At 53.2% G+C, this 25,242-nt stretch overlaps 1 protein-coding gene across 8 annotated transcripts in view; it reads left to right on the forward strand.

Annotated features, from left to right (window-relative positions):
* The window catches only part of MAP4 (microtubule associated protein 4), a 119,807-nt gene that overhangs the window by 67,304 nt on the left and 27,261 nt on the right, over window positions 1–25,242 (forward strand). For 7 of the 8 annotated variants that reach the window (XM_085226806.1, XM_085226810.1, XM_085226804.1 and 4 more), the window contains 9 exons: window positions 1,766–1,897; window positions 3,578–3,688; window positions 4,264–4,392; window positions 5,415–5,489; window positions 5,916–6,047; window positions 6,968–7,540; window positions 8,126–8,272; window positions 10,161–10,331; window positions 11,358–15,257. In XM_085226806.1, the coding sequence (XP_085082932.1) occupies window positions 1,766–1,897; window positions 3,578–3,688; window positions 4,264–4,392; window positions 5,415–5,489; window positions 5,916–6,047; window positions 6,968–7,540; window positions 8,126–8,272; window positions 10,161–10,331; window positions 11,358–15,257 (5,370 nt within the window). The remainder of the gene's footprint in view (window positions 1–1,765; window positions 1,898–3,577; window positions 3,689–4,263; window positions 4,393–5,414; window positions 5,490–5,915; window positions 6,048–6,967; window positions 7,541–8,125; window positions 8,273–10,160; window positions 10,332–11,357; window positions 15,258–25,242) is intronic. The other variant, XM_085226808.1, reaches the window with a different exon arrangement.

Genomic DNA, 25,242 nt, shown 5'->3' on the forward strand with positions numbered 1-25,242 from the left:
GGAGTGGTGATGGGTTTGTTGCTCTCACTTGATGTGGGACTGACACAGCCCACACTGCAGCCTGTGTTTGGCACGCTGGTGGAGCCAGAACAGCTCCAGGGGAGCTGCTGCTCCCAGCTGCACTGCACAGCTGCTGCTCCTATGCCAGCCATCAGCTGTGCCCTGTGCTGCTGGGTGTGAGCAGCGATGTGGTGCTGCTTCTGAGCCCTGGTTTCATCTGCTGCCTCATTTAATGCTTCCCATCCAGGGGGGCTGGCATCACACTGCACCAGGGGAGGCTCAGTTTGCCTTATAGGGACAATTCCTTCTCCAAAGGGTGATGAGTGCTGGCACAGCTGCCGGGTGGGGGGCACCATCCTGGGGTGTTCCAGAACCAGGAGATGTGACATGGTGGGGGGTGGGTGGGAGTGGTGGCCTCTGGGTTTTTCTCCAGCCTGAATGGTTCTGTGATTCCATGGGTGGACATAGTGGGAGTGGGCTGACAGTTGGGCTCGGTGATGGTAGAGGTTTGGTGGTTTTGTGATTGTATGATACTGATCACACAGCATCACAGAATGGCTTGGGTTGGAAAGGATCTCAAGGATTGTGAAGTTTTAACCCCCCCACCACAGGCAGGGCCACCAACCTCCACGTTTCATACCGGGCCAGGCTGCCCAGGGTCCCCCAGCTGCCATCAGCTCCTGTGGCCATGGCAAATGTGGGCACAGAGCAGCAGAAAGCCACTGGCAGAACCTCACTGGGATGCCAGCAGCATCTGTGGGGCTACATCATGGCCGTGGGCATCGCTCCCCTCGTGGGCAGAAACTGCATTTATTCAAGAGCCACTCTCTGATGATGTTTACACATCAGAAGGAAGGCAGTGCTTTGTAATTACAGGCATCACAGTTTGCATTTCCACTCCGTGGCCTTCAGAGTGCGTGCAGAGGTCAGTTTATTGCTGTGTAGCTGGGTCAGCACTGCAGCAGCTGTCCTGCAGTCATGGACTCCCGTGAAGTCATAGCATGTGTCTTACCTCCCTTGTCAGAGCAGGACATTGTCACACAGTCATAGAACCACTGCATGGTTGGCTTGGAAGTGACCCCACAGCCCCCAGCCTCAACCCCTGCCATGGGCTGCCTGCACCTCAGCTCGGGCTGCCCAGGGCCCAGCCGTGGCCTTGGGCACCTCCAGGGATGGGCACCACAGCTCAGGGCAGTGCCAGCATCTAAGCTTCCCCTCTTTTAGTCTGAAGCCATTTCCTTTCCAGTTTTCCTTGGCTGGGTGGAAACCTTCGGTGTGTGGATGCATATGGAGACCTGGTGTTGTGAGCTGGGGGGAGCGTGGGTTGGGAAGATATCCAGGTAAAGGCCTTGTAGGTATTCAGGGAGGGCATTCCCTAAGATGATCTGGTCTTCCTTGTAACTGGAAGCAAGCTGTGCTCCTGTTCTTTGCTGCCAGGTGTGGTTGGGGCTGTTCTGCCAGCTTTGGGGGTGAGCTCCCAAAGATGCTGCCATGGGTTGTCCCCAGTTTGGCAGTGGGACAGCACTGTGGTGTGAGCTCTCTGTTCTTGGTCCCGTTTGTCATTTTCTGATGCAGAAGTTCCCATTATTCTGCATCTTACATCTAACTATCTGGATCATAGCAGTAGGAAAAGAGCCACGAACTCTTGGCCAACAGTTGGTGCTGTTTGTTGCCTTTTCGATGCCGTATCATTCAGGAATAAATTTTTAATTGCTTAGATTTATTATTTCGGTATTGACTGCACCACTTTCTTCTCCAATTTCAGTGTTCCCGGGAGAAATCATGGATGAAAAGCTGTCCTATAAGGAGTTCCTCGACCGCAACGACACGTGGGCCATGGATGACAGAGAGCTGTTCTTTGAGCCACAGCCTGTGTTCAAACCCATGGAGATGGCAGGTATGCCCGTGGTGCTCTACAGCTGTAGCACCACTCTTTGGTCACTTCTGTAACACAACAGAGCCCTCACGTCCATCCCTAAAACTTCCTTCTCGTGCCTCGTGCTCACACCTTCCTTAGAATGTGTTGCTGTGTTTTTCCATAACCTGGAACCTCATCACACCAGACTGAACTGCTGTCAGCCTGGAGCTGAGCCCAGCCCCTGCCTTGCCCTGGAGCGCAGTCTGGCACATCTGTAGGCAGTGTCACGTGCCCTGCACCTACACAGAGATACCTTTTCTTCCAACACCCGGTTTTCTCTTCACACAGAATCACAGAATCACAGAATGGTTGGGTTGGAAGGGAGCTCAAGGATCACAAAGCTCCAACCCCCACCAATGCAGGGCCACCAACCTCCACATCTCACAGCAGCCCAGGCTGCCCAGGGCCCCATCCAACCTGGCCTTGAACACCTCCAGGGACTCCTCTTGTTTTTGATAAAAAATTATGGGAAATGACTCGCTAGTTTTTGAGCTAGGAAAAATGTATGTGCTGCCCTGACTGCAGCAGGCTGCCAGCCTGGGAAAGACAGTGGCAGAAACAGGACAAAACCTGATGTTTTTGAGGATTTTTGAACACGGCAGACCTGTTTACTAAATAACCTTCTTGCTGTCTGAATCTCGTATTTTCTGAGATGCTCTGTGAAGCAATTCTGTATTGTTACAATGATGAGAAATGATTCATAGGACAACCGGAAGCAAAGAGCCTTTAGTTTCTGAAGTGCAGCTTTTCCCCTATTGCTGTGTTAGATGGAAGCGTGGGATATTGGAGCTGCACTCCATAGCAGGTGATACTATGGACAATGAGGGCAATTTAAATACTGAGCCCATCTCACTGTGTTCTCTTGGCCTAAATGAAATGAATGTGAAATGAGGCGAGTCGGTGGGTTATTTAGTGCAGAAACCATTTTCTAAAGTGTATTCTGAAGCCAGACATTGTACTGGCATCTCAAATAGTCTGATGGATTTGTAAGAGATTGCACGATGCTCACTCCAGTGTGACATTTTGGAGCACAATGAACAGTGGCAGTTGTGCTGTCATCTCCTGATATAGCACGTCTGACATTTAAAAATATAAAAAAAAAAGAGAGATAATGAAAGCATTCAACTGAAGCTCCTTTAATTGTGCTTAATCCAGAGATCTGTGTGGTGTCTGAAGTGGGCCGTGTGGGGAATGGGAGGAGCTGTGAGCCATGGGGAGGTTTGTCTGCGAGGGGAAGGCCGTGTTTCCATCCCTTTGCAGCCTTACAGCACATGGGTGTGTTGAGGCACAGTGAGCAGCTCATGGAAGCTCATCTCCGTGGCATTTCCTTGTCAGAGCGATGGCATTCTGGTGAAGTAACCCATCTTACAGAACATCTTACAGTGGGAGAAGGGTTCCTGGTGCAGCAGTTACCATCTGAATTGCAGTCAGTTTTCCTTTCTAAGCAGTCTGAGCAGCCAGCCCTGGTTTCTGTTGGTCATGCAGTCTAATGATGGAGGTGCAGGCTCTCATCTTGCAGACAGCTTTCCTTGGAGGTCCTTCCCTCTGCCGTGCTGATAGCACCTCCGTGGTGGCACTGCATGCATCTCTGTGCCAACAATCCTGTCCACGTTGTGTCTTCAGCCACGCAGTAATGCTGCCTCATTCTGTGTCCCTCAGACACCTTCGGCATGCACCGAGGGGAGAACCTGCCAGACCTCTCCTTTCCTCCTGACATGAAGAATGTGCAGCTCTTCACAGACCATGCTGACACTTCCAGAGACATCCATGGTGAGTTCCTCCTCATTCTGGTGGCCATTTGTTGGTGTCTTCTCCATTGACTTGCATGTACTGAAAGCTGTTTAGCTGAAGATAAGAGATATCATCTCTTTGCATGGTTATTTTTTTGTGGGTGGAGGCATTCCAGTGGCTGCTACCAGGAAGGTCTTTTTTGAAGTGCCTTCATGCAGAAGGAGATAGGGCACTGCACCCATTGAGTTGGGCTGGAGTTGCCATTGGCTCTTACCTTCAGTGCTGAACACCCAATTTCCACGAGCCTTTCCCACCAAGGGAGCTTCAGTGCCTGGGCTCTTGCATCTGCTGTGCTTGTTAACAGGAATTCACAGGAACAGAAGCACTCATTTACTGTCTTAGACCTTGTTGGAAAAAGCCATGTATAGAGCTCACAATACGAAGGAGCACCAACTGATAGAGTTGGTGACAAATTTTATGTAAAGCTGCTTGTGAGCAGAGCAGTGTCATCTATTTTGCAGATGCTGTAGACTTTTGTCTACAAAAATTGTCTGTTGTGGAGGGGAGTTGTTAGAGGCAGCACAGGACTGACAAACAGCTTTTTATTTCTTCAGTGCCACATGGGTCTGTGATGGTACCCGAGCAACCTTTCCTGGGCTCCCCCTATTGCCCTGCAGAGGTCTTGGACCCATCAGCTTTCATGGGCCTCGATTCAGCTGCAGAATTTCTGCAAGACAAAGCAGGTGAGAAACAGATATTTCTCCAGATACCATTACTATCTGTCTTGCTCTGGTTGGGTTTGGAGGATGTGCCACTGGAAATTCTCAATGTAATTGTCCTAAAGATCCCTGGTGGGAGGTACCACAGAATCACAGCATGGCCTGGGTTGCAAAGGCCCACAGTGCTCACCCAGTCCCAACCCCCTGCTGTGTGCAGGTCACCAACCAGCAGCCCAGGCTGCCCAGGGCCACATCCAGCCTGGCCTTGGATGCCTGCAGGGATGGGGCATCCACAGCCTCCTTGGGCAACCTGTGCCAGTGCCTCACCACCCTCTGGCTGAAAAACTTCCTCCTCATATCCAACCTAAACCTCCCCTGGCTCACTTTCCAACCATTCCCCTTGTCCTATCACCACCCACCTTCACAAACAGCCGTTCCCCCTCCTGTTTATCCGCTCCCTTCAAGCACTGAAGGCCACACTGAGGTCTCCCTGCAGCCTTCTCTTCTCCAAAGTAGAACAGGTAGTACATAGAGTGAGTCAAGATTCCAAAGTATCCCATTGGAAACACCAGTCCTTGGCCAGTGTGAATGTTCTAAAGGTACTTTGGAGATGAATATTCCATCGAGCAAAGATTCTCACTTCTCAGAGAGGTGGTGGTTCCCCATCCCTGGAGTCATTCAGGGTGACAGAGGATGGGCTCTGAGCCACCTGCTGAGGCTGGGGCTGTTGTCCCTGTGCACTGCAGGGAGTGGGACCACATGGCCATTTAGGGTCCCTTCCAACTCAAAGCATTCTGTGGTTCTGTGATTGTCCAAACCTGCTCTGTCAGCTCCTGGGATCAGTGCTGGGTTTAACTCCTCTGTGGTGCAAGCTGTGCCTAGTAGTGATTGTAGAAGACCACAGTGTTCTGATGGCATTCCTAAAGTGAACTGATAAGTTGTTACCCAAGAGTGAAGTCAAAAAAGCAGCAGTTGATCCCTTGAGCAAAGAGCTTTAAAAATGAAGCAGTGTTGGGCCAGGACTGACTGTGCTGTGTTTTCCATAGTGCCTGAAGATCATTGGATGGGAGCTCAGCATTACGCAGGGGGACCGGATGCCTCTTTCTTTGCCGAGCCACCAGGTAAAAATAGTTCTGAGTTGATCTGTGGGAACTGTCTGTAGAGTTTGTGAAGAGCAGAAGCAGAGCCTCTGTCCTCATCTGCCTTTTCAAGAAACAAAAAGCAGTGGAGAAATGAAAGTCAGATTTTCTGGGGGTGGTACAAATCAGGGCTGTGTGTTCACTTGCAAGGGTCTTCCTCATTTTGGTAAGGGAGCAAAGAGTAGAGCCCTTCAGCACTGCTGATGGATCTGCAGTGGTTTTGGAGCTGGGTGCTGTACTGCTGGGTGCTGCACAGTGCTGCTGCAGGGCTTCCCATGCATGCTGTGTGTTCTTACATTGCCCAAATCGTTCTTCTGATGACACAGGAGCGATTCGCGTCCCAAGTCCAGGAGGTGAAGCTGTTTGCTGAGGTCTTTGAGTTCTTAATAAACTGTTCTTTATGCCCAGTGCCCCCCGCAGTGCCCGGAGCAGAAGTGCTGACTGTGCCGGAGTGCCCTGCAGCAACAGCAGCTCCTTACTTTGTTCCTACGGCGTTACCAGCATCTCCAGCAGAGGCCAAAGCTGCCGAGGCACCAAAAGGTAACACTGCACTCATCTTTAGGGTATTTATTGATAGACAGCAGGGGACTCGTGGTACATGTTTGTTTCCTCACCATCTTATTCAGCAGTAAAATCAAAATCCTTAAAGAGAACAAAGGAACCACCCCCCTTTTGGTTTTGTTCAGTGGAATGTTGGTTTTATCACAGTGGGACTTCATTGATTTCCCTAATGGCAGTGAGTAGAGATTCTGCTTTTGAACATCAGCTGTGCATCTCGGGTATCGGGGTCACCACGTAGAGATGCTGCCTGGGGTGGCTGAAGCTGAGGGCAGCACTGACACTGGGGCTCCTGATAATGTGGCCTTTGGTAATCATCACAGAATCACAGAACGGCCTGGGTTGCAAAGGCCCACAGTGCTCATCCAGTCCCAACCCCCTGCTGTGTGCAGGTCACCAACCAGCAGCCCAGGCTGCCCAGAGCCACATCCAGCCTGGCCTTGGATGCCTGCAGGGATGGGGCATCCACAGCCTCCTTGGGCAACCTGTTCCAGTGCCTCACCACCTTCTGGCTGAAAAACTTCCTCCTCACATCCAACCTAAACCTCCCCTGTCTCAGTTTAAAAACATTTCAAGCTAAAGCTGGAAAACTCCCTTCAGGGGATCTTTGTGAGCACCAGCTTAAGTGCAGAGATATCTGACAGTACTAGGAGCTGGCAAATGTTATTTTGAAACCAACAGCTCGAGTTTTAGTAGATAATGTGTAAAAATGAATGAGGCCACATTGGGCATGGAAGAACAGAGTGCAGCTGGTGGTTCACTGGGAGGTGGTGCCATCTCTGTTGATGTGCAAAGATTGAGAAGAAAGGAGAGGGAGCCCTCTGTTCTCCAGCCATAGCCTGTGCTGTTAGGTGTTCACGTTCTTTATTTTTTGCTCATTTCTGCCATCTGTGTTTCTGTAGCAGATGCTGAGAGCGTTGTTGCCTCGGATGCAGAGCAAACTGGGCCCGTCCTGGCAGGGGACACGAAGCCTCCTCATGCTGCGGATGCTGGATCTGCTCCTCCAGCAGAAGCTGAGCCCCCCCAGGGCACGGATGTGGGCTTTGCCCCTGCAGCAGAGGCCAAACCTCCCAGTGCTGCTGCTGCATCCACCCCAGTGCTGGATGCTGCCTGGAGCCCAGCTGCAGACACCCAGCCCCATGGCGCCGTGGATTTGGAGTTCTCCCCAGCAGCAGATACAGATCCTCACCGTGCTGTGGATCTGACCTTTGCCCCCGCAGCTGATGCTGAGTCTCATCGTGCTGCAGATTCGGAGTTTACCTTTCCAGCAGAAGTGGACCATCTTCATGCTATGGATTCCAGCACTGCTCCAGCAGTGGATGCCAAACCTTCTCCTGTAGATTCAAGTTTTGTCTCTGCACCAGAAGCAAAGTCTGTCTGTGCAGCTGACACCGAAGTCACTGCGCTGGAAGAGCTGGTGACATCTGAGGCCTCTGCTGAGCATGACAAGTCCCCTTCCCACGAAGCTCCTGCAGGTGAGCTTCCTTCCTCTGCCCAAAAGCTTCCTTCAGCCTTGAAATGATGTGGCAGGTGGCACACCAAGGAGCAGCAGTGGCACCCATGCTCCTGGTGGGATAATGGAATGCTGCAGAGTTTGTGGGATGGCACAAAGGGAAATGCTTGCAAACTAATAGAGGGGAGATTTAGATGGATATAAGGAAGAAGTTCATACACTAAGGGCAGTGAGGCACTGCACAGATTGCAGTGACGGGTGGTGGTGCCCCATCCCTGCAGACACCCAGGGATGGGCTGTGAGCACAGGTGGAGCTGTGGGTGTCCCTGTGCATCACAGAGGGGTGGACTACAGTGCCTTTAGACGTCCCTTCCAACTCAAACCATTCTGTGATTCTGTGGTACAGATCTGCTTTAGCAGGATGCTTAAACTTTCAGGAGGGGAGAGCTGGTAGGGAGTGATCCCAAAGCAGGTTATTGCTGTTTTGAAAGTGAGGAACCCCTCTTGCTTCCTTCAGAAAATGGGGGTTCAGTTGAGGAGGTGATTTTATCTTGCTTAATCTGATCCAAATTAATGCCATTTTTTATTCTCTGCATTCCATTTTCAGAAACAACTGCAAGCATGGAAGAAGAACCAAAAGCCCCCGAGGGTTATGTTGATGTTTCATTAGAGAAAGTGAAGGACAGCTCACCGTCTGCCAGCCACCAGGCTGAGCACCTTGCAGCACCAACCAACCATGTCTCAGAACCCACAGGTGAGGAGCTCAGATCAGCAGTGAAACCACAGAGACACTTTGCTCTCAGCTGAAGGCACCTGAGTTCTTTCTCACACATTATTTCTTACTCTCACAAAGGACAAAGCAACAGAAGATTTACCTATGAGGTTGTAAACCTCATGTAGGGAGTGTGTTACAAATAGGCCATAGAGTCACAGAACCACTGCGGCTGGAAAAGACCCTTGAGGTCCCCATAGAATGACCTGGGTTGAAAAAGACCGATGATCATCTAGGTTCAACCCCTCTGCTATGTGCAGGGTTGCCAGCCACCAGACCAGGCTGCCCAGAGCCACATCCAGCCCCATGTCCAACCCCAACCCACCCCATCATGCCCACTGACTGTGTCCACCAGTGCTCTGACTTCAGAGATGACCATTGTGGAGCTTCTTGTTTCTACCCACGTTTGTTGTATCAGCATTTCTCACAGTCTCTGAACCATGGTCTCTGATGTGGGTGTTTTACAACCTGAAACTTGTTTTAATTGCCAAGCTGGGAATTTGGTAGTGTCTGTGTGGGTATCTTCCAAAGTACATGTGAATATATTCCAGGGTGCCTATGAATGATAGGATGGCGTGGCTTGGAAGGGAGCTCAAGGATTGTGAAGCTCCAACCCCCCACCAACGCAGGGCCACCAACCTCCACATCTCACAGCAGCCCAGGCTGCCCAGGGCCCCATCCAACCTGGCCTTGAACACCTCCAGGGATGGACGGGGATCCACAGCCTCTCTGGGCAGCTGTTCCAGCACCTCACCACTCTCTCTGTAAAGAATTTCTCCCTGATGTCCAACCTAAATCTGCCCTCCCTCACCTTCCAACCATTCCCCTGTCCTGCTGTTCTCTCCCCTTTCCAAGAGCTGACTCCCCTCCTGTTTAAGGCTCTCTTTAGGTCCTGCAGGCTGCACTGAGGTCACCCCGCAGCTTCTCTTCTCCAGGCTGAACAAGCCCAGCTCCCTCAGCCTGTCTTTGTAGGGAGCTGCTGCAGTCCCCTGCTCATCTTTGTGGCTCCTCTGGACCCTCTCCAACAGCTCCCTGTCTTTCTTGCACTGGGGGCCCCAGACCTGGACACAGTGCTGCAGATGGGGCCTCACAAGAGCCAAGCAGAGGGGGACGATCACCTCCCTTTCCCTGCTGGCCACCCCTCTGCTGATGGAGCCCAGGATCCCGTTTGCCTTCCAAGCTACAAGAGCACACTGCTGGTTCATGGTCAGCTTTTCATCTATTCAGACCCCCAGGTCCTTCTCCGCAGGGCTGCTCTCAAGGACCGCTCCTTCCAGTCCGTATGGATGCCTGCGATTCCTCCGGCCCAAGTGCAAAACTCTGCACTTTGCTGTGCTGAACCTCATCAGGTTCACTTGGGCCCACCTTTCCAGTCTGTTGAGGTCCCTCTGAATGGCATCCCTTCCTTCCATTATTTGAACCACACTGCTCAGTTTGGTGTCACGAATTCTGGTTGATGACATTGGGTAGGGATGCTGTGCTGGTAATGGAGATATTGTCAATCTGTTTTACAGTGGAGAGGGCGTATTGTCGAAATTCAGTTGATTTTTAAAAATTTTTGTTTATGTTGTTATTACTTTTTAATTAACAATCTCATCTTGTGTCTGTGAGCACCACAATGGCCTTTGCTCCACACTTTACCTGTGCCTTGGCACATCAGCCACAATATAAAACTGCTTCTTGACATGGGATCGTGGGGAGATAATACATGGTCAGCTATCAGACCTTATCATCTTCATCCCTGCTAAAAGTAAATTAGAACCCAAACCCTTCCCAGCAGCTTTTTTTGAACTGCTGGTTTCTGTATTCACTAAGGCTGAAATGTTCTGGTCGTGTGTTTTTGTATTTCAGTTTTTCTTTTCAATTTCAGTTCCAGTAGAAACAAAAGAAGACACAGCACTAGAAAACAAAGAGCTCCCTTCAGAGCAGTGTGTTACTGCTGTGGATGTTCCTGCAATGGAGCAACAGAAGGAGGAGGCTGAGCAGAACCACATCCAGCACACGGAGCCCCCGCAAGAAGCGGCCCTGCAAGAGCCTGCAGGTAGAACATAAACAGCACTTTGCTTTTAGGAAGGAAATGTCCTCTGGGAGCCGCTCACCTTTTCCCACTGACTGCTCTGCCACCTGAGCAAGCAGAAAAGGTTTTGCACCATTGAGCTGTGCGGTTCTGTGCATCCCTCAGAGGTTCTGCTTGCACTCTGCCTCTGTTTGCTGTGCTCCCTCTCTTTTCCCCTCCTTGTTCATGGCACCAAAAGCCCACATGTGGCTGCTGCTATTGATTTATCACCAGTACTGTCTTGTATCTGTTGTAGAATACAGGAACTCGCCATCTTTTTGCCATTACCACCATTCTTTTTTAGGGCTTTTTGTTTTGGCTTTAAATGAACCATTAATTCTTATTGCAATACTCCCAGTGAAGACCTCTTTCCAAATTGGATTTTATAATTAACCAAAGGAGAAGGTGATTTTTTCCCTGCTCCACTAACGCAGCCCCTCCAGTGAGCCATCACTGCTTGCATGTGTGGCTGGAGGCTGATTTGTGGCCCAGGGCTCGCTGACAGATGATGGATGCTCCCTTGAATCAGTGGCTGTAGCTAAGGAAACCCGGTGCTGCTTAGAGCTGAGCACAGCAGATGACTTCTGCTTGCACTGTGGGTGCTGGGGCCGTAGCTCCTTGCTGCCCTCCCCCCCAGGCTCCTCTTCCCTCCAAAGCTCTATTTTTACATTATGGAAGGCTGCCCATTAGAGAGACAAACAGTCTGTCTGTGATCTTGTGCTGAGACAACGTAGGTCCTTAATGCAGCTCTAACAAGAGATAAGGTGTCCTTACAAGAACTAACGCTCTTCCGTGGGGTCAGGGCACATATGGGGAGTTATGCATCTTTAAATAGCACCGACGAGTTTATCGGTAACAGTTCAAATTGTTTGGTGTGTAAACGCCTTTCCCAGCCCCACCGAGGACTTCGACCTCCTGCTGGAGAGCTGAAGTCACGTTTGCAACTGTACCTCTGTATTTGATTGCAGCCAATGGTCGCTTTGATGTTTGAGCAGGCTTCCTGTATTCCAGGTCCGCCTCCTGCACAAATGAGGCAAGCTAACAAACCGAGTGGACGCGGGGTTGGCCGAGCGCAGCCTGCCCTGCTGCCCACTGCAGATGGAGCAGAGGAGCGCCCCGTAGGTCCCCCGCAGCAGAAGAGCTCTGAGCCTGGAGCAGAGCAGTGCTGTGCCGCAGAGCTGCCGTGCGCTGCCGGAGCTGCCCTGCACAGCACATCTGCGGCCAGGAGGGCAGCGGAGCCTCTCCCAGAGCTCACACAGAGCTGCAGAGATGCGCCGCGGGAGAGCTGGGATATGGAAGGTGCTCTGGCTATGGGCAAGAAAAAGAAAAAGAAACCGAAACAAAGGAGAAACCATCTGCCAAGAGCCGTGGAGTTCTGGGATGAAAACACGGCAGTCTGCAGAGCTCCTAAGAGTTCTCCGTTGGCTGTTGAGTTGCAAAAAGCAGCTGTTGGGCCCAGCGTTCATGCAGAGCTGTTGGGTGCCTCAGGAAACAGAGCTTCAGATGTGCCAAAGGATGCTGCAGTAATAACTGGGAGTCACAGCCTGGGTGATCCGAACGGCCGTGTCATGCCAGCACCGGGCCGGCAGGGCGCTGAGAGCAGCGCGCCACTCAAGTCAGGGCTGGATGAGAAAAATAGAGACATCATGAGAGCAGAGGAAATGAGAGGTGACAGCTCGGTGGTGCAATGCGAAGGGAAAGGAAAGGTGCCCTCAGAGCAGAGAGGAGAGGCTGAGGTGGGGGAGCCCATAGCAGCAGAGGTGCCAGCCACGTCTGCGGGAAGATTTCCTGATAGAGATGGGAAGAGGGAGGGCAGGGAGCCAGCGTGGGCTGACCTGAAGGCATCTCCTTCAGCAGCCATCGATATAAGCAAGGTAGAAACCCCTTCAGAGATGAAACCTTCCCAAATTCTCCCTTCTGATAAAGGTAAGGATGCTAAGGGTGTACCTCCCAAGCACAGAGCCCCCAGTGACACCAGCTGCGAGCTTCAGGCTTCCAGTGGGTCACTGGGAGAAGCAGCACAGGAGAATGGTGAGCAAAACAAAGAGCTGAGCAATGGATCCTTCCAAGCACCTCCTCCAGCCCCATCCACCCTGCTTCCCAACGAGCCAAGGGCAGCAGATGGAGCTAAGCTGGCATCCCCCAGTGAGCACGAGGCCCTTGGCTTAAGTACTTCTGAGGGAGTATTGAAGACCCCAGCAGATACCACCAAAGTGTCTGTTACACCATTAATGGCTCAGAACCCCGAGGAAGGCACTGCTCTGCAGAGCAGGAAGGCTGATGGTTCTGCTGAGCAGCCAGCTCAAATGGAAGGCAGAGCTGCTCCTGCTGAGGCAGCACGCAGAGGTACAGCAGCGTATTCCCCTGACAGAAACAGAGGGAATGGGTTTATTGCAGAGGAGCAGCAGACTGGAAGAGACCTCGGTGTTGCACACGGGATGGACAGACCTAAAAAAAAGCGCAGTGAAGGGAAAGGCAGAAAAGTGAGAGGTTTCTCTGAGGGTCTGGAGGATGCGGGCACTGAGGGAGTGAGGATGGGGGAGGTGATGAGGGAAAGGCCTTTCCCTGATAAAGGCAGGGAGGGAGGTTATTCTGCCAGGGGACACTCATCAGCAGACAAGCCCAAAAAGAGAGGTAGCGATGGGAGGAGTAAAAAAGGAGAAAAAAGCTTTTTCCAGCAGCCTTTTGTGGAGAGTAAGATGAGCCTTAATAGCTCTCCTGACAGAGCTGGCACAGCTCAGGAGGTCAGCAATGAGAGGGGCTGTGTCACTGCTGTGTGCTTCCAGGAGAACACGTTGGATGTAAGTGCAGCACAAAGGCCCATTGAGGGAGTAACAGAGGAGCCCAGAGAAAATGCTGGGAAATGGGAGATGGCTGAGCTGGGGGCTTTGGGCCAACAGTTCCTTCCAGCGGGTAGGAGAGATGATACAAAGCATCTCGCCGTGGCTGACACCATCAGCAAAACAAAGGAGGTCAATGTTGTGGGTGAGGGCGGAGAGGCTGGAGATGCTTCTCCAGGTGGATCGGTTGGGATGGGTTCTGATGCAGACAAACGTAGGAAAAGGTGTAGCGATGGGAAAAGGAAAAGGAGTGAGAAAGGTCCTTCTGGGCTGACAGCTGTCCTGGACACCGGGGTGGGAGCTCTTCCGAGCAGAGAGAAGGGTAGTGGAGAAATGAAGGAAGTGACCTCTGGGAAAGAGAAGGGGCCTGGCTCTGAAAGAGGGGTTTTGCTGGAGCACGCGACAGCTGTAACAAAGGAGGCGTTGGAAAAGCCTAAAGGAGAGGGTAGAAGTTCCTCTCATCAGCCAGTTCTTCCAGGCCATAAAACACAGCCAGAAAGAGGCGATGCTAATGAAACGTGGCCCAGCGCTGAGTGTGAGGAAACAGATGTCCGTACAGCAGAGCACAGGGCAGACACAGTGACGGCACGTGGTCCCACCACGGAGATGGAGGCAGACAGACCTGAGGAAAAAGGCAGAGGGACGGAAGGCAGAGAGGCTGAGGGCGGCCGTGGGCAGTCTGTAGCACCAGGTCTGGGTATTATCCCTGCTGTGGGTGGAGAGGTGGGAAGTGCTCAACAAATTCAGTCTAAAGAGAACAATTTCAGTGCTTCAGTAGGTCTGCTAGGTGACACAAGTGATGCTACCAAAGCACAAGCTGCTGCTGTACTTCTGGAGCCAGAGAAGCTGAGCAGAAGGGACAAAGAGAGATGCCAAGGGGCAGAGGTTGGCCCAGAGCTCCTCCTGGAGCCCAGCACAGGAGCAGAGTTGCGTCCTCCTCCTGGCAGCAGAGCAGTCAGCCTTCCTGGTGCAGAGCATCCTGCAGAGGTGGATCACAGCCCAGCCACTGAGAGATCTAAAAAGAGGGGTAGCGAGGGAGGAGGTAAGAAGCCCAAGGCTGGCCCTGAGCAGCCACCCCTGGGGCCTGAGATGGAGTTTGGGATGGAAGAAATGGGCTTTGTAGATGAGAACAGAAATATTAGTTTCCCCATCGGCCCTCAAATGCTTTGGGATAATCAGGGAAACCACGTGGAGTCCTTGGCCTGGGGGGCGCACGGGGGGCTGCCTTCAGCTGGAGTGGCAGAGGAGGAGAGCAGCAAGGAGCCCGGATCCGGCGATGGGAAGGAGGTGTGCAGCCAGACAGTGCCTGTGCAACCCGTGGGTGTGGGGCACGAAGAGCCTGGGAAAGAGGAGCCAAAGAAAGGGGAGGATGGAGCCAAAGAGACCGCTGCCCGATGCGGGTTGGAGGCAGATGGACCGCTTTCTTCTGGTCGTTCAGCACAGCGAGGCGTTCAGTCAAGAAAGGATGAAGTTCTGCTTTCTCCTGCGGCGAAGGCGGATGATAAAGGGGCTGATAAAAAGCAAAGCGGTGCCAGCACTGCCCCTGCCCTTCCCCGGGAGGAGGCGGACGCACAGCACTGCCCGGCACCCGGCGGTGCCCGAGGGGTGGGGGCAGAAGGAGGGGTCCCCTCTGGGGAGAAGGGTGCCGTGGCAGTTGGGAGCGGAGCATTGCAGGCTGCAGTGGAAGGGCTGATGGGGAAGGACAGCGAGGGGAACGGCGTGGGTGCAGCCATGGAGGGCGCCCAGCGCCCGCGTGGGCCAGGAGGTGAAGGAGAAGCAGCTGCTGTGGGTCTGAGTGCTGCCCCAACATCCCACGCCCACCCCGAGGACGGCGGCGAGGTTCAGCGCCGAACCGCAGAAGGCGATGCTGGAGGAGCCCACCTTGCTCAGGAGAAAGAAGAACCTGACCCACGAGCTGCCCCAGAGGCAAAGAAAGAGCGAGCGAAAGGCGCGGAGCAGCTGAAGGGCTACATGAGACCCACCAAGGCCAGAGGGCTGCCCGCTGCTCCGGATGGGGAGAAGCAGAGGCAGCTGAGAGGCAGCGCTGTGAGCCGGCCCAGGCAAGGCAAAGGTGTGTGCGTGTGATGGGCTGGCAGCAAAACCTGGAGCTTGCGTGCGAGCATCGCTGCTCGGCGGCATGACCACGTCACCTTAATCCTCGGTGGCACCAGCGAGCGGGGCATGAGCGGTGTGTTGGCTGATCCTAAAAGGCTGCTGGTTCTGCTTGCCTGGCGCACAGTGCTAATTCCCAAACCTTAAAAGATTCACAGTCTGGTCTGAGTTCCAGAACTAGATGATTTTTTAATTCGTTCCAAGTTGATTTTCCGTATAAATTTTGTAGCACTCTGAATTTTGAAGCAAACTTGCACGTCTCGGTGTTAAGTTCCATTAGCTTCTCCTCACCGGAGACCAGAAGTGGCATCCGTGTGGGATGCTGCAGTGAGCCATCGCCGTCACTGCGCAGCATCGGTGCCACCAAAGGGCAGGAGCTGCATATTCCCGTGGCAGGAAACGTTCCCTATCGCTGTCACGTTACGGGGTTTGGTTTTAATGCCACTCCGGGCCAAGCGCAGCCATCTGCTCCCCTCCTGCAGCTGGTCTGTGGCTTTGCCTTAAGGCGCCTCGAGCATCTTTGTACAAAGCGCACCTCCTGCCAGGGCAACACTGTGCTGGAGCAGAGCAGAACAGCAGAACCCCGCGCTGATGGGCTTTGGGACTCTCCGCTGAGGATGGACTGGAGGGGTTGGTGCTGTTTGCCTGGCTGCTGACCAAGGAACAGATGGCATTAATTTCATAGAGTGAAGGGAAGTTCCTGGGAACTTCAGAATGGAGACTGTAGTCATGATACAGATGGTATGTCAAATCATACCCTGGGTTTGTGCTCAGCCCGAGCCTTCCTCAGGAGAAATTGGTGTCTGGGGGTCGCGAGGTCGGGTGCCTCATCCCCACTCCTTCTGCCTTGTCATCAGGCGTGGAAGTTGGGTCTGTTCCTGCAGAGTTTCTCGCTGCCAGTTTGCATGATGCAGTCACTAACTTAACAACCGTCGAGCTCGAGTGCGCCTTAACATGCTGGTCAGGTTGTGGAGAGGTTCTGTAATTTTAATGAGCGTTGCATAACCCAAAGTAGTTCTATTTTGGTGGAAGTGGTGTTCTCTGCATGAACTTGTGCCTGCAGAAGTAATGTTCTTTGGTGCATGATGCTACAGAATGGGAAAGTAAAGACAGCGTCATCCTTTTTATAGAGATGTATATGTGTGTGTATAACCTTTCCATCATCTGCTGGAAGTTGTTATTTTCCTTCCTAATGGCCGTGTTTAAGGGGGTGGTATCCTGGTAGGAGACCCATGAAAAAAGGAACTGGAGGAGCACATCAGGTAAATGCAGGTGTGCAGCAGGAGCTCTTCCATTTCCTTCCGCTGCTGCTCAGCGAGTGGCAACACGGCAGCAATGCCTGAGCTGAGTCCCCATGTGGAGTATGAGGGGTGTGGATTGCCTTAGGCTGCATCAGAGGATGAGTGAGAGCATGCATCACTTGAATGCAAGTCAGAGATGGAAATCAGGGAAGGGAAAGTGTTGAGATTCAAGACCGTGAACATATGTGCTTCTTTGCTGGATAGAGAAGGAGTTGAAGAGAGCCAAGTGATGGTATGGTTGTCCAAATGTTCATGAGACTGACTGGGCCGTGGGCTGTACTTGCTGGTGGGGTCAGGGTTTGTACTCACCAGTGGGGCCATGGGATGTGGTTGGTGATGGGGTCAGGGATTGTACTCACCAACGGGGCCATGAGTTGTGCTTGATGATGGGGCCATGGGATGTGGTTGGTGATGGAGCCAAGGGTTGTGCTCACCAGTGGGGCCATGGGCTGTGCTTGCTGATGAGGCCGTGGGTTGTACTTTGGTAGTACTTGCCTTCTATCTGCTGCTTCATTCTCCTGTTAAGATGACGCTCAGCAGATTGTGGCCAGCACTCTGTGTGTGTTAGGTGGGACTGTGAAGCTTACACTTGGCAACATCTAATAGAGAATCATAGAATAACACATCCTGAGTTGGACCATCTGCACACGGGAGCTGCTTTGTTGCCCCAGGGGGCAGTCAGTGATGCGTGATCAGAATAATGTGGATATTTTGCACAATCTTCTGCTGAGGTTTGGTAACCAAAATCTCTTCAGAGACAGGCTGAAGTCTCACACTGTGTTCTAGAATAACAGGACGGCGCTCCAAAATGCATCAGCTCCTGCATGAACTGCTAAAATAGGTCTGGGCTCGGTGATACGGCTCCCTGGGGAGCCATGGCAACAGTGATGCTGCAGATTTCTTGCTGATGAAGTTGTGTGTCTTGGATAAACTCTCCCTACAAACTTCTGTATTTTTTTTTTAATTATTATTTTCTAATTCCAACAGCGATTTAAAGTTAGGAAACATCAGGGTGTAGCTCTGTTCGTGCAATTTGAAGTTGATCTTTTGTGCATCTTTTGCATTTGTTTCAGCTTCTTGTTTTCGTTGTTGCCAACCTAAGAGCTGCCCCCGATCCTGCAAAACTGCTTTGTGCCCTTGGATGTTGGGGGCAGCTGGTGATCAGAGTTCAATGCTTCCATAGTCACCCCTCGTCCCTACAGTGGCTGCAGTTCTCCTGTGGGACCCCACGCTGTAATTGGGTTTGTCCTAACGAGGATCGGAACGCGCTGGGCCGCCACCACTGTGTTTGGGGATGTGTTCCTTAACAACAGAGCTGTTCTGTAACAATGCTTTCCTAACGATCAGAATAACATCACGCCACATTAATGAAGCCATGGGTTGTGGGGCCGTGGGCTGAAGTTGCCTGTGGGGCCATGAGCTGTGTTTGATGATTTGCTAATTATCCCAGGTAGGTGTAGGAGGTGGAAGCCAGACGATGGCACCAGCCGGTCCTCCTGTCAGCACTAAATGTGATTATGAAGCAACAAGAGGACTTTGCTCTTATCAGAGGTGTATATTCAGTTCTGTTCATGGGGGTATCGGTTCCAGTGTTAATTCAGAGATGAATATGGAAGGCAATGTAGTAGGCTGCGAGGTTTCCAGAGGCCCCTCTGCCTGGTGTTTCTCAGTTCGTAGCTCCAAAGGTGTTCCTCTGAGGATGTGCTCCCGTAAGGTTGTGTTCCTGCAGACACCCAAGGTCAGGGGGTGGGCTCTGAGCACTGATGGAGCTGTGGGGGTCCCTGTGCATGGAGTGGGACCAGATGGCCTTTAAGGGTCCCTTCCAACCCAAACCGTGCGACAGTTCTGTATGCAGGCTCCAAAGTAAACTGCAGTTGCATGGATGCTGTTGGGGGATCGAAACTAGATGATCATTGTGGTCCTTTTCAACCCAGGCCGTTCTGTGATGTTTGAAGACCCCTCCCAGCCTCACTGTCCTGTTCTGTTCCAGGTGAGATCTGGGCTGTGGATGCCCTGTCCTGTAAGCAGTCAGCCTGTGCTGAGCGTGGCTCCACGCCTCGTGTTCAAAGCTGTGATGGCGGGATGCTGAGCATTCTGCTTCACCTTTGTATCTCTCAGACAGGTTTCTTGGGGGATAAACGAGGTGTGTGAGCACCACACTATAGGTCCTGTCTGCATGGTGAAGGTGTGGGAGTCCCAGCAGATGTGTGAGGGATGGGTCTGGTCAGCCTGATCACCAGCTGTTATTGGTAATGATGCTTAATTAGAGATGATGTTGGTTGGAGACGCTGGCAAGGAGGAGCTCATCCTGGAAAGCGCTGTTGCCTTAGAAACCGGCGCAAAGGACTGCACAGAAATGATTGTGTTAGATTAAAAAAAAAAAAAAAAAAGCAAGCAGCAAAGGCATTAGGAGGGATCAGTAATAGCTTCAGGAGTGGAGCAAAAATAGAAACACTGTGCTGATCCATCTGCCAGGGCTGGGAGCCGCGGGGCGGGCGCTGCCAGCAGTGCTCCCAGCCACGGAGTGCGGCTGCACGGTGACCTCTGGAGCGGTTGGAGGCCTTTGGTGGGACGTGGGACATCTTCCTCAGGGAGACCTCCCCTCCAGGGAGGGCATCAGCACGTCTGGGACCCTGCAGGCACAGGCCCAAGAGCTGCACTGAGGCCTCCCCCGCTCCTCAGCTCCCACCGTGGGTTGCGCCGCCATTTTGTGTCGTATTCTCAACAAGGAAGATGGTGGAGAGCCACAGGGGTGGGGAAATCCCAGATTTGGTGTTTGAAGAGTAGTAACCCTTCCTTAAAGGGTGAAGAAGCAGTGGGTGGGTTTCCTGTCCAGCAGTCTGACGCCCTGCTGGTCCAACAGGCCTTAGCGTGAGCCCTTCCCCACATGAGGTGGTTCTTTCTAAAGCCCTCCAAGTCCTCTCGTTGTCTGGCCATCCTGCTTATCTTCCATTGCCCAACACTGTTTCTGCTATAATGAGTAAGAAACCAGAAACTTTGCAAAACTTTTTAGGAAGAATGGGGACCAAAGCTCTGGAATGGGGCTGCTGGCCCCGTGCTGTGTGTGTTGGCCAACTGGTTCTTGTTAAAAGCTGAGCACTGTGGGTGAGAAGGGAGGTGATGGGGTCACCGTACAAAGCCAGGCTGAGGGAACTGGGCTTGTTCAGCCTGGAGAAGAGAAGCTGCGGGGTGACCTCAGTGCAGCCTGCAGGACCTCAAGGGAGCCTTAAACAGGAGGGGAGTCAGCTCTTGGAAAGGGGAGATAACAGCAGGACAGGGGAATGGTTGGAAGGTGAGGGAGGGCAGATTTCAGTTGGCTGTCAGGGGGAAGTTGTTTGGTGTGAGAGTGGGGAGGTGCTGGAACAGCTGCCCAGAGAGGCTGTGGATCCCCGTCCATCCCTGGAGGTGTTCAAGGCCAGGTTGGATGGGGCCCTGGGCAGCCTGGGCTGCTGTGAGATGTGGAGGTTGGTGGCCCTGCGTTGGTGGGGGTTGGAGCTTCGTGATCCTTGAGGTCCCTTCCAACCCAAGGCATTCTGTGATTCTGTGATTCTGTGAAACAGCACTTAGATGGAACCAGATGGCTTCAGGGCTCTTCCATTTTTGGGACCATGCTCCGAGTGAGGAAGTGCTTGCAAACATTAATCCCACCTCAGTTAAGAGAGCAAATGCAAGCCTCGAGCCGAGCTCCCATTTCAACTGGAAGATACCCATGAATATTTTATTTCTAAAATAAAAGCCGTGGAGGCCTTTTGAGCAGTGGAGCTTGTGGGTGGAAGTATTCTGGTTAATTAGAGGGTGTTGTGGAAGATGTATATAACTTACAGCTCCTTAGTCATTGTTTTTAAATATAGCACTGCCTTAAAGCCGGAGCTCCGGCGGCAGCGGCTGGGTGTGTGGATGGCAATGCTTCTCAGCAGGTTCAATTCAGGGGGCGTAGCACAGGCTGTAAAAATACTCTGTGCTCAGTCAGACGCTGGGGAGCTGTGCTGGGTGGGTGTGGGGAGGAGTGGTGGTGGTGATGGCTGGGAGGGGGTCCTCCATGGAACCAAGGAACAGCAGTGAGGGCGCAGAGTGTGGGGAGGTGTGGGGCTGTGTGTGGAGCCGGGCCACAAGCTGTGTGCACTCAGGGCAATGGAAGCCAGGCGGGTCCAAAGCATCGTCCAGTATGTTTTATTCTCTTTTTATTTAAATGAGGGAAATAAGAAGTCGGGCTCGTGGTACTGAAAACCACAAACCCTCTGCTGTCTGGGATGTGGTCCTGCCCGGCTCTGCCCGCTTGCCCATAGGAGCAGTGCCATTTGTGCTGTGTGAACCCCACGGTCCTCATTGCAGCAGCACAGTGGTCACCGACCCCAAAATCACAGGTTAACGTTGGCTGCAAACAAAGCCCCTCTGCACGGGGTGAACTCCTGTGTGGGTTTAGGGTTTGTTCCTGGGGAGGAAAACGCTGACCTTCATTCGTGGGTATTCCTGAGAGCGGCTCATCAGTGGGAATTAATGATTGTAAAGGCACTGATTGTAACACAGCGTGGTGGAAGAAAAGGAGGAGGCACCATTTCCAGCAACGTGCAGCTGCCAGAAGCGCTGGTCTTAGAAAATCGTCTCCCCGAGGGCACTGAAACATCCAACCAGAGCCCCACCGCCGCCACGGAAATGTGCAGAGCCAAAGAGGAGCACAGGGGCGGGCGGGCAGCGGTTCGGAGAGTGGCTGCGGTGGGCAGGAAGGGGTGGGAGAGGGGCGGGGGGACGGGAGGGAGCTGCCGTGAGTCGGGGGCACGCGCAGCATCGCAGCCGGGCTGAGCCGCACAGCGCCGGGAGACGCCGAGCTCCAGAGATGTCTCTCTCCAACCAGCAGCCCGCTGCCCTGTCCGAATACAGCCAGCTGTGCAAGAGCAAGACCGAGAGCTTCTCGGAAGCCTTCCGCTGCATGGAGACCCCGAAAGACTTCGGGAAAACGGAGTTCGAGTGGCAGAGGACGGAGGGGAAGCTGAATGAGATTGGCTTGAATGTGAACTCGGGGGGACCGATGAAGGACGGGCTGGTTAAGAACGCCGGTTTCACGGATGAGGACAAGCTGTGCTTCTTTGAAGGCAAATTAGACAAAGAGCTAAAAATAGCTCAGAAAGACAAAAGAGAAATTGAGGTGCAAGGCAAAGCGTACCAGGCGGCTGCGGGTCACCTTGAGAGCTGGTCTTTGATCGCCGACGCGTTCCCTTCGGCTGAGGGGAGCTTTGCGAACCCCAAAACCACCGATTTCCACGTGGGGCCAACAGGCGCTGAGAAACCGTGCCCTGGGCTGGGCAAAACCACAGCCATCACCGACCAGGAGAAGGCAGCCGGGAGGGCCGGGCTGGAGAGCCGCAGCCAGGCAGAGCCCGGCCCTCTGTCTGTGCCGGAGAGCGATCCCGGTAAGGGCGCCAAGGAGCAGGAGATCAGCGTCTGGAACCCCAATTTCCACCCTATCCTGCCTAACGATTCGGGCTGTAACGAAGCAGCCGTGAAAAAAGATGGAGCCCCCAGCTATTGTGTGGTCGGGGTGGTTAATGACAACTATGTGCAGAGTGGATTTTCTTCTTCCCCGACCGCCGCGAAGATGGAGCCCCCGACCACCACTGTCGAGCTGGCACAAGATGACTCCAAAAGTCACTTCAGTAACACCGCCGAGATGGAGGAAGAGATGGAGGAGAAGCTGAGCTGTGCAGACGATGGTTTTCTGAACAGAGCTGCCCAGCAAAGGAAGGCGATGAGGCGTGCCATGTCCGAGTGCTCGCACTTGTCCGTGCCCCTAACCCTTAACCTGGCCGACAAGTACCCGGAGCCGGTGCTCCGCGAAGACGTGGCCACCGGGCTGCTGTCCCCCAGCAGCAGCCTGAGCCACTGCTCCAGCCCCATGGCCAGGAAGCAGAGCGCTGCCATCAAGAGGTCGATGACGGTGGCGGAAGAGCAAGCGGCCGGCGTTGGGTTGGGCACAGAGCTGCCCAGTTTGGTGGTACGGGAGCACCCCGAGCGCGCGGCCGAGGAGCCGAACTCCAAGAAGAAAGAGGAGCGCGGCGGGGTGGGCAGGAAGGAGCTGAGCAGCCCCAGTGCGTATCACAGCAAGCTGGAGCAAATCCCTGAGATGGGCTGCCTCGACAGAGGGAGGGAGGAGGGGAAGGGGGAGAAGAGAGATGCCACCGGGGGAGCTGCCGGCGCTGAGCCTCCGAAAAGCAAAAGCGCCGAGATGGAATCCGGCAAAGCTGCTCTGCTGGAAAGGAAAGAAATTGAGGTCAGCGATGCGCAGAGCACTCTGACTCCCAAGCAGGATTCGCCACGTGATGGTATGTTGCTAATTTTTACCTCCCTGGGGAGGATGCAGACAGGAGGGGAGTCAGCTCTTGGAAAGGGGAGATAACAGCAGGACAAGGAAAAATGGTTTTAAATTGAAGGAGGGCAGATTTCAGTTGGATGTCAGGGGGAAGTTGTTTGGTGTGAGAGTGGGGAGGTGCTGGAACAGCTGCCCAGAGAGGCTGTGGATCCCCGTCCATCCCTGGAGGTGTTCAAGGCCAGGTTGGATGGGGCCCTGGGCAGCCTGGGCTGCTGTGAGATGGGGAGGTTGGTGGCCCTGCGTTGGTGGGGGTTGGAGCTTTGTGATCCTTGAGGTCCCTTCCAACCCAGCCATTCTGTGATTCTGTGACACAGGCAGGAGGAGGAAGCAGTTTGCTGAGTCCGGGCTGTGGGAGGACGGGTTCAGACACCTGGAGGGGTGGCACTGGTTGGAGGCTGGTACTGGGGACAAAGAGTGGGTGTTTGGGTGGAGGAAAATGGAGAAACATTTAAACAGCTCATTGCTTTAGTGGTAGCATAAATTGCTTGTTGGGAGCCCACATAGACTTCACATCCTGCAGTGTGCACTTTGGTGAGGATCCGACTGTGGGACTTCAAACCTGTCAGCTTCTCCCCAGGTGTCTGAGCAGTGCCCTTTTCAGCTCAGCCTTCGGCACCCTGTGCTGTTTACCCCAGGTGATGAGCAAAAGTCTGTGTGGAGTAGTTTCTGTCATTCAGCTCTTCCCAAGTACTTCAGTGCTGGAACTCAGGATGGAATTCCTGCTGCCTTTTGCAGCCCCTTTTCCAGCACCCAGCTCTGCCAGAGCTTTCCCCATTGCTGCGTGGCAATAGCAGCTTTGTAGTGGTGGTTGTGTGAACGAGATCAGTCTTCTCAGATGTACAGTTTGGGAGAATTGTGGTTAATCTTTGCTCTCCAGCCTGGAACAGCATCCCTGTCCCTCCTGCCAGCCCGTGGTACATCCAAATGTGGGATGTGAGGAGGGTTGGTGCACACCCTCCTTGTAGTTTGTGCTAGGGAGCATCCATGGGAAGGAGAAAGAAAATGTGCTGGGGAAGGAAAGACAAAAGATCGCAGTGGAATTCTGGCACTGATGGCTGTTTGTGCCTGCGCCGGTTGGCTCAGCCTTCGGAGGAGGAATCCCAGAAACTTGAGGTTGTGATGCCTGCTGTGACAGCACTCAGATCATGGCACACGGGTCAGTGGGGCTCTGGAATGCTGTGTTGGAGTGGTGCTGGGCTGCCCCTGTCCCATGGCACGCAGAGCAGGGCAGGTGCTGTGCCATGAGTTTGGCCACGGCTCATGGCGTGTTGCTGACACCCAATGGCTGCTCAGTGGCCCCAGGAGCGTGGCAGCCCCCGAGATGCTCTGATGATCCATCTTCCTTCCAGCTCTCAGTTACCACGTTCAGCACGGTTGTATTCTGTCTCTAACACCCTTTACTCATCTCTCATTTCCTGATCTGATGCCTGATTTGGTGTCCTGCACCTAGGAGTAGGAACTGGATGATCTTTAAGGTCCCTTCCAACCCAACCATTCTATGATTCTAATTGTGTGATTTCCTCGAGGTGCTTCAGTTCCCAGGGTTCCCTCCAGACCCCACATAGCACGGCTCTGACAGCACAAACCTCCCAGCTCTGACACACCACCACCTCTCCCCTTCTCTTACCTTACTCATTATGGTCTACTTGGCGTGCAGATTTCGAGTTGTCCTGACAGCTGTGTGATGAAGCAGCATCACTTCTGGGTGCTGTGGGTGCAGACACCCATCCTCAAGGGGTTAATGGAGGTGTCACAACCCCACAGACCCACAGGAGCCAGCAGGGCCCGCTGCTGACAGAGGGATCAGTTTGGGGCATAAGAGGATCTGTGCTTCTGGACTGCTCAGCCACGAGGAGCAGTGATGTCAGGGTAAAATGGGAGCAGGAAAATGCCTTATTGGTGCCGTGGACCTTTCACTTCAGGGAATTTCTGTGCTGTTGGGGTCTGCTGATGCTGAGGGTTATTTGCAGTGACAGTCCGTGTTGTTGGAGAGGAATCATGGAACTGTAGAACCTTTTGAGATGGAAGGGACCCCCAGAGGTCCTCTGCTCCTGCTTTGGACACACAGGTGTGTGCTGTGGCTGGGCTGGCCGTCCCATAAGGCCGTTTCAGAACAGACGTGCAGGATCTTTTAGGCAGAGAGACATAAGAAATGGTTTTGAGTGGATTGATGTGTTTTCCCCTGGGGGGCTGAGCATCAGCAATGTAAAGGTCACTGAAAGCTGGGGACGTGCAGGGCCTTCTGCTTGGCTTGCCTTTGGTGGATGACCGCTTCATAG

Source organism: Meleagris gallopavo, chromosome 6, assembly GCF_905368555.1.
Source record: "Meleagris gallopavo chromosome 6, MGAL_WU_HG_1.1, whole genome shotgun sequence".
Taxonomy (NCBI): Eukaryota; Metazoa; Chordata; class Aves; order Galliformes; family Phasianidae; genus Meleagris; species Meleagris gallopavo.